The 8908-nt window shown below is 41.7% G+C and overlaps 2 protein-coding genes across 2 annotated transcripts; both read right to left on the bottom strand.

Annotated features, from left to right (window-relative positions):
* Positions 1 to 3889: 3889 nt before the first annotated feature.
* On the bottom strand, positions 3890 to 4401 carry LOC122691336 (histone H2B type 2-F). Its single transcript, XM_043897943.1, has one exon. It carries the CDS (start codon positions 4357 to 4359, stop codon positions 3979 to 3981), a length of 381 nt encoding a protein of 126 aa, XP_043753878.1. The 5' UTR covers positions 4360 to 4401; the 3' UTR covers positions 3890 to 3978.
* Positions 4402 to 5361: 960 nt separating this feature from the next.
* Positions 5362 to 5820, bottom strand: LOC122691342 (histone H3). The gene has a single exon (XM_043897951.1). The coding sequence runs from the start codon at positions 5812 to 5814 to the stop codon at positions 5404 to 5406; it is 411 nt and encodes a 136-aa protein (XP_043753886.1). The 5' UTR covers positions 5815 to 5820; the 3' UTR covers positions 5362 to 5403.
* Between the last annotated feature and the right edge of the window lie 3088 nt (positions 5821 to 8908).

Below are 8908 nucleotides of genomic sequence, written 5' to 3' on the forward strand. Positions count from 1 at the left end.
ATGAGATGGATGAAACTGGAGCCCATTATACAGAGTGAAGTAAGCCAGAAAGATCAAGACCATTACAGTATACTAACACATATATGGAATTTAGAAAGATGGTAACGATAACCCTATGTGCAAAACAGAAGAAGAGACACAGATGTACAGAACAGACTTTTGGACTCTGTGGGAGAAGGCGAGGGTGGGATGTTTCGAGAGAACAGCATCGAAACATGTATATTATCTAGGGTGAAACAGATCACCAGCCCAGGTTGGATGCATGAGACAAGTGCTCAGGCCTGGTGCACCGGGAAGACCCAGAGGGATCGGGTAGAGAGGGAGGTGGGAGAGGGGATCAGGATGGGGAATACATGTAAATCCATGGCTAATTCATGTCAATGTATGACAAAAACCACTACAATATTGTAAAGTAATTAGCCTCCAACTAATAAAAATAAATGAAAAAAAAAAGAAAGTAAGCAGGGAAGAATAGCTTTCATGGGTAATGGTCTCCGATTCAATAATAAGTAAATATATTAATATTCAGATGGTACATGGAAGGAAATTTAGCACTTTTTTTCATCTCTGGAATGCAACTTCCACCTCCTTGTTTGAAACACTGGAAAAGCAGTACATCAAGCCAGGCTAAAAAACTTTACTCTAACCTCATCATTTTGGTTACAAAGACACATTCATCAGCTGAAGGGAAGGTATCAAATGCAGTACTTATCTTCTCTTTTAGGATTTTTAAATCTCTAACAGTCATTTTAACTGGGTCAGTAATTATTAAGAGCAATTAAAAAAGCATCCAGGTTAAAGGAGCAAGGAAAAAAATAGGAAAAAGTAGAGGGGAAAAAAAAAATCTCATGGGAGCACCTGAATCTACCATCATTGCATCATTTTCTAGTGTTCTACAGTCTGGGCAGTTAGTCAACAAAATTTGAGGAGCTATTTTCTATCAGGCACTGGGATAGCCCTTGCGGAAGAAGACAAGTAGTATTTTAAAATGATAGATCCTACCCTCTAGCAGAAGATAAACACAAGAAAATGTAAAAGCAATGAGAAAAATTTAAGGACAATACTACACAGTTCACAAAGCTACACAGTTAATTGTTAATCCATTGTGCAAGGGATAGAGCCTTAAGAGTCAAAAGGAAGAAAACCTCCCCATGAAATAAAATAGGATGGAGAGGCTTCACAGAGTGGGATCTAAGTAAGAGTTTAAAGAACTGGGATAATGATAGGTTTGTGTAGTCTAGAGAATGACAGAGTACTTACTACAACTTAGAAGAGTGATACCACAAAAGCAAAAATGAAGAGAAATTTAAGATGCATTAAGTGAAGAAGAACTAAAGAGCCTCTTGATCAAAGTGAAAAAAGAGAGTGAAAAAGTTGGCTTAAAGCTCAACATTCCAAAACCAAGATCATGGCATCCGGTCCCATCACTTCATGGGAAATAGATGGGGAAACAGTGGAAACAGTGACTGACTTTATTTTTCTGGGCTCTAAAATCACTGCAGATTGTGATTGCAGCCATGAAATTAAAAGACGCTTACTCCTTGGAAGGAAAGTTATGACCAACCTAGACAGCATATTAAAAAGCAGAAACATTGCCAACAAAGGTCCGTCTAGTCAAGGCTATGGTTTTTCCAGTGGTCATGTATGGATGTGAGAGTTGGACTATAAAGAAAGCCGAGTGCCGAAGAATTGATGCTTTTGAACTGTGGTGTTGGAGAAGACTCTTGAGAGTCCCTTGGACTGCAAGGAGATCCAACCAGTCCATCCTAAAGATCAGTCCTGGGTATTCATTGGAAGGACTGATGTTGAAGCTGAAACTCCAATACTTTGGCCACCTGATGCAAAGAACTGACTCATTGGAAAAGACCCTGCTGCTGGGAGGGATTGGGGGCAGGAGGAAAAGGGGATGACAGAGGATGAGATGGCTGGATGGCATCACCAACTCAATGGATATGGGTTTGGGTGGACTCTGGGAGTTGGTGATGGACAGAGAGGCCTGGCCTGCTGCGGTTCATGGGGTTGCAAAGAGTTGGACATGACTGAGCGACTGAACTGAACTGAACTGAAAGGATAGTGAGTAGAACATTTTACCTAAGCTGGAGGACTGGGGGAAACAAGTAATTGAAGAAGGTACCTTTTGGCAAGATGATAGAAGGCCTTTAGTTTCAGGATAAGGAAATGAGGTTTAATCTTTTAGTCACTGGATAAATAATGATGGCTTTTGATTAGATGAGCCAACTGCCAATGCTTTAACAACTTCAAAAGACCATAAGAAACATGGTCCCTAGTCCTCAGGGAGAAGAGAGCCCCTGAACTTTAGGATTCTAGTTGAGGAGAACAGATATACTATCTGATGGGTAGAAGACAGACCACCCTGGCCTTTAAACGTATAGTGATTTTTTCTACCATAAAATGTATTGTATAATGATTTTTTTTCTTTCAACTGGAAATTTTAGATTCTCAGTTGACTCATCTTTCCCTGGCCTCTTTGATAGTCTCTGGGGAAAGATGACTCACTGACTATATTTCTACATGAAAGAGAGAAATCACATACAGCCCACTTTATTCAACTTTTAATTAGATGTAAATTTGAACTCCTACATTATAAATTAATAAAATTCACTTTAAGCACAGTCATGTAAATTCCCCCGTTTGATTAATATAAAAACTTGACTGTCAAGTGAATTGGAAACTAAGATTTTGTCCTTTTGCCTTTGGTAAAATATCCAACCTTTGTCAGGATTAGTCTTGAGTTTTGCAAATTCTGAGAGCGCCTTAGAAATTCATCCCACGTTAACTGTGCCCTTTTATACATCATGCCCCCAAAATCCATTTAAAAAAAAAAAAAAGACACCTGAGAATACCAAAATTCACCTCCCCAGTCCCCACCCCCAACCTGACTTTATCAGGGAACTTCAGGACAGGCACCTGGATGTATGTTTAGCAGGCTGGTAAGTGGTTCTTGCAACCAGGGAAGTTTGTTACAAAACTAAGACAAGGTCCTTGCCCTGGAGGAGATTATTTTCCTGTGGAAGAATGTGGGCAATCACAGTAAATTATGTGGTCAGTTTTCACCAAAAGCAGAGGACAGGTGAAAAATGTTTGATCTAAATGAGGACTAAATCCTAAAAGGGGGGGGGGGGGGGGGGGAAATACAGTCCTGAAGGAAAGGAAGCCTTTGGGCACTGGGTCTCTCAACCTTATCACAAGGATCAACGTTACGCACAAGAGGTAACTCTTGGCTGTGGGGCGGTAAGCTGCCCTATATAGGATGTACCCACGGAACACCGGTAGCACCCTCCCAAGTGAGGTAGCACCCCTCCAAGTTCCCTGGAGTCCAAACGTCTCCAGATTTGCCAAACGTCCCATGGTTGGGGTTGGGGGGCGGCGTGCGAAAACTTATCTGGTCGAGGGTCACTAGGCTAAGAAGTTAGGGGAGGATGGCCAAGTTGGGATTTGCTGATAGGCCAACATACTAAAACACCTGGCTATGTTGGCAAAAGCTTGGGACAGATACCCGGAGATGTACGTTTAAAAAAGACTAAAATATTAGTAAACAGCGAGGATTGGGGAACTCAAGACACTATCTGTACGTTGAGAGTAAATCCCAGCTCGTTTACTAGATAAAAGAACAAATAAATTTAGCAGGTTAACCCCCCTCCCCCCATACCGAAACTCCACTGAGGACTCAGACTAGGCAGGTAGGGATCATCTTGAACACCCCTTATTACCAGCAAGACGACACTTACCATTAGGTGGCACCACTGGACCATGGGGCGTTTCGAATTTGAACTACTAGGGCAACTTTTAACACACATTGACCCAACCTAGCCCCACATGTAAACGCGATCCTAATTACGGACGCCCCAACACAACTAATTCTTAAGTGTTTACAGCCACTTTCTCTGGTAAAGTAAGTGGCTCTGAAAAGAGCCTTTGTGTATAACGAAGATGTTCGATTTCGTCCTCTGAGCGCCCTTACTTTGAGCTGGTGTACTTGGTGACCGCCTTGGTGCCCTCGGACACGGCGTGTTTGGCCAGTTCGCCGGGCAGCAGCAGGCGCACCGCCGTCTGGATCTCTCGGGAAGTAATGGTCGAGCGCTTATTGTAATGCGCCAGGCGCGACGCTTCCCCAGCAATGCGCTCGAAAATATCATTGACGAAGGAGTTCATGATGCCCATGGCTTTGGACGAGATGCCGGTGTCCGGATGTACCTGTTTCAGCACTTTATACACGTAAACGGAATAGCTTTCCTTGCGGCTGCGCTTGCGCTTCTTGCCGTCCTTCTTCTGTACTTTCGTGACAGCTTTTTTAGAGCCTTTTTTAGGAACAGGAGCGGATTTTGCTGGATCCGGCATTTTTGCAGGAACACACACCACACGCTTGTGCTAAACGGTGCCGACTACTTCAGACCTGGCCCCTTACACGTTATTTATAGAGCCTTTATGCAAATGAAGGCTAACAGAGTACTGCATTTTTATTGGTTAATATACAACAGTGTCGTCATAGAGAGGCAGAGTCCATGTAAATAAGGTTCCGCTGGCGTTTTCTTACTGGTTCTTACAACAAATGTCTTGTTAACCAATCAAAATGTTCTCTTCCACACTAAATTAAGTAAATGTAGTTTCACCTGTTTGGGGTCTTTTGTTAAATGATTTTCACTTTTTCTCGTTGACTTGTATATAGTAGCGATCTGAAGCGCGTGCTAAAGACAAGCTAACTTTCTCTTATTTTTGCATCGTTTTACTCCTCTGTACTATTTTGTGGAAGTTTGATTCTGGTTTTCGCAACATACCTTAGCCGCCCCCCCCCCCCCCCCCTTTTTTTTACTGTTTGCACCTTCTGTCTCATGCAGTTAGGAAGATGGGATCCTACATATCTCAGGGCTCTTGTCCCCATTCTTAACAGTTGAAATACCGAGGAACTACTTGGGGATCGAGGATTTATCTAACACCTGGCCTAATTCTAGTAACTGTAGAATCGAGCTGAAACCGATTACCATTCCTACAGTAACCACATAATGGCGGCCTTCTTTAGTATTCAGATTTGTGCTAACGTTTTGTACTAGCAGCTTGGAAAGCGCTACAATTGGCAGAGAATTTAGCTTCTTGCAGTTTTCTCAGAAATCTAGGTTGGAGCTCTGCGCTAAGAAATCAAACCGGCTTGTAAGCGCAGTTAACAAAAATGACCTAAACCTCGCTTCTGGGGCTCCCTCTAGCGTCTGTCAGCTTTAATTCCATAACCTCACCACAACGCGTGTTAAACTCCCCTACCCGCTTTACCCTTAACATTCGTGCATTAAGAGCTCACCGACTAAAGTGAAAGCTGGTACAGCTGCTTTTTATGAAAACGTGGGTGGCTCTGAAAAGAGCCTTTAGATCGTCTACTTTAAAATGTACGCCTTAAGCCCGCTCCCCGCGGATGCGGCGAGCCAGCTGGATGTCTTTGGGCATGATGGTCACGCGCTTGGCGTGGATGGCGCACAGGTTCGTGTCTTCAAACAGCCCCACCAGGTAGGCCTCGCTCGCCTCCTGCAGCGCCATCACGGCCGAGCTCTGGAAGCGCAGATCGGTCTTAAAGTCCTGCGCGATCTCGCGCACCAGCCGCTGGAACGGCAGCTTCCGGATCAGCAGCTCGGTCGACTTCTGGTAGCGCCGGATCTCCCGCAGGGCCACGGTACCCGGCCGGTAGCGGTGCGGCTTCTTGACGCCGCCCGTGGCCGGCGCGCTCTTGCGAGCCGCCTTGGTGGCCAGCTGCTTCCGCGGGGCCTTGCCACCGGTGGACTTGCGGGCAGTCTGCTTCGTGCGCGCCATGGTTTCTCACAGGTTTTATTCACCGGCCCTCCTAGGCAGTCTCATTTATAGACATAGCCTCGTCTTGATTGGGCCAGAAAAGCTAGCAATTTCCGAAATTGTAATTTCATTGGCTAGAATTCAATCCTATTTGGGCAGAAGATTGTAATGCTGGTCTCTTCACTTACGACCTCCCTTTTCCAGCCCTTTTCTATAATCTTATCACAGATTTCTTTTTAAAGACCTTGTCTTTATATTGCTGTTAACTTTCGTAAGAACAATTTATGAAGTGTTTTTGCACGCTTGGGATTTATATTTTAGCAGGTTCTTTCAAAATACAAGCACGCCCTAGGTTTCAGCCTGCATTTCCGCTTACTAATTATTGTAACTCCTCTCCCGTAACTAACAAATTTATTTAGCTGCTGACAATGAGCTAAGCGACAGTTACATTGCGACTGAGGTTCAACAAAACAATATGTAGTTGAAGGAACCAGAAATTAAACTTCACCGTTACCTGGTTCGGAACTACACCCAAATTGTGTGCTGATGGTTACCAACTCAGTTAGAGCCATCTGCCTTCCCCACCCCGAAAGAGGTTTTCTCCTCAATCCATCAATGTGTAATTAGGTCCTATGGACAAACCGCTTTAAGTAAGGGAAGATAAGACCGGAAATATTCATTTCTCCCTTACAATAGTGAATAGCTTTAAATAGTCAAGTTGCTTATCAGTCATTTAACGTTAAAGGGTCAAAGCACATAAATTATTTGTTGATTACTGAGCTGCTAGCATATTTTCTTCAATAAAGTGTTTCCTAATGCTTACAGTTTCAAATCTTTTCTATTCTCTATACAGAAATTGAAGATCTTTTGCCTTTTATTTCCTGGGCTCTGAAGAATTTCTCAGAAAATTGCATGTAATAAAACAAAAGTTATGTAAGGTTACCAATGCTTAAAATTGCAATAACTAACAAACACTTTTAATGACATGCTTATTTGATTGGAAAAACATCGCATATAAAAACTCAAACTTGAGAATAAAATCAGGCCCAAGAGGCTCAAAACTTAGCTCAAAGGTATGATGATCACTCTCCTGAAGTTAAAAGTAATTTTGAGAGTTTTTCCTGAACATTAAACACAAGGTAGAAACAACCCGTGACGTATGGTTGCCTTAGAAGTCACCTTTAATAACAGAATTCTGATTCATATTAGAAGTCTCCTTAGGCAGCAGCAATCTCCTCCTATAGGGAGAAGATCTAAAATGTCAGGGAGAAAGTGTTGCTGATGTGAACAACTGTTACCATCTCCTGTGGTTATTTTGTAATAATATCTTGCATATACAGAGCACCGCTCACTACTTTAAAATTTTCTACATATATTATTTAATTCCAGCTCTGTGAAATAGATGTTATTTAACTCATTTTACAGATAAACTGAGTCTCAGAGATGTTATAGCTCATCTTGGATAAGTAACAAAGCCTACATGATATTCTAAAGCACAAGAATGAAATCACAGTGGATTTCCAGTTTCTTCAGACTTGGGGTATATCTTAAAGCACTGAAGAATTTTCCCAACATACAATCGAATTACTCAACTCAGTTGTTACCGTCAGAAGAAGAAACTACCCCACGGTAGGTGTCTGGGTTACAGCCCAAAGCTGCCTACCCAAGTGTCACATTTCTTTGAAAAACATTTTTTTAAATTTGTTTTCATGTATCCACTCTAGGCCAAGCTGTATGGGATGTGTTCATTTAAATGAGAAAAAGATTCTCAAGCTGTCTGTTTATATAGAATCCAACAGTAATGGGATTTGCATTACCTTTATCAACCAAAACTTGGCACTTGCCACAGGTGCTTGCTGTCTACCTCTACAAGGATTAAGTCATGGGCTGCTGCAGCTGCTGACCTCCAACACTCCTTGAAGGGGTTCAGGGTGGAAAGCAGAAATTAGGCACTCTGTGCTCCGGAAAACTGGCAGGATGGGTCTTTAGATAGTTAGATATTCTCAGGAGCTGATTTCATGAGCCCAATTCTTATAAGAAAATATAGATATAAGATATCTAGAAAAACACTAAAATCCTTCATGGTGATAATTGTTTCTTGTGACTAGCAGAAGTTTCATAATGCCAGCAGAAACTTTCTATAAAAAATATGTGCTTGATTGCATGTGCTCCCTTTTTGCCAAAATCAAGTATATATTGTCTTTTCCCTCTACCTCTTTGGAAGTTTCTCAGAGCTATCTGAGGTGCGGTCTCCCAGGCTGCAGTCCTCATATTGCCCCAAATAACTTAACTCACAACTCTCCATTTTTTGTTTTTGTTTTTTAGTTGGTATCTTTATAACAGAGAATGAGAAAATTCTGAGAGTCTTCCTCTGGCTTAATAAAGAAGCTGAATAAGAATTTCTGCTTCTCAGAAAACAGTGATGCCAACTTAAATGTTAACTCTGAGACAACAAATCAAATAAGATAATCAGAATAGTACATTATTATGTGTCATACATAACATTTCTCTGAATATAACAATCTGTAATATATGGTCACCTTAGAAGTCATCTTTAATATGATACATGATTGTCTTAGAAGTCACCTTTAATAAGAGAATTCTGATTCATATAAGTTCAATTTCACCTAGTCTCCACATTGGACAATAGAGTAATAATCCTGTCAATGTTCTCAATATACCACTTTATCAAAAGCAAGTTTATAACAGAAGAATCTGTGCTTTGCTGCAGCGGTGAGGAAGGGGCAATCTTTTTTAATATTTCTGAAGTTTCTTTCATTAGAAATAACAAGAATCTTCAGTTTTAAGACTGGGCACTAAAATTTCATTATTTAGTACTGAGTAAATGGCAACCCACTCCAGTATTCTTGCCTGGAGAATCCCATGGATGGAGGAGCCTGGTCCTCCATGGCTTGCTGTTGGGGGAACAGGCTACAGTCCACGGGGTAGCAGAGTCAGACATGACTGATCGACTTCACTTCAGGGGAAGAAAACAGGCATGAGAAGCTTAAATTTTACCATAGGAAATAAGCAGGCAAAACATATAATGTTTTGTATGTGCATGTGTTTGTTTTTAATACAAAAGTAATGAACTAAATTATAAGTTCTAGGAAGA

Source organism: Cervus elaphus, unplaced genomic scaffold, assembly GCF_910594005.1.
Source record: "Cervus elaphus unplaced genomic scaffold, mCerEla1.1, whole genome shotgun sequence".
Taxonomy (NCBI): Eukaryota; Metazoa; Chordata; class Mammalia; order Artiodactyla; family Cervidae; genus Cervus; species Cervus elaphus.

What these genes read in the sequence shown, in the direction of transcription:
- LOC122691342 (XM_043897951.1), bottom strand. Translation starts at nt 5,814, where the DNA reads ATGGCGCGCACGAAGCAGACTGCCCGCAAGTCCACCGGTGGCAAGGCC.
- LOC122691336 (XM_043897943.1), bottom strand. Translation starts at nt 4,359, where the DNA reads ATGCCGGATCCAGCAAAATCCGCTCCTGTTCCTAAAAAAGGCTCTAAA.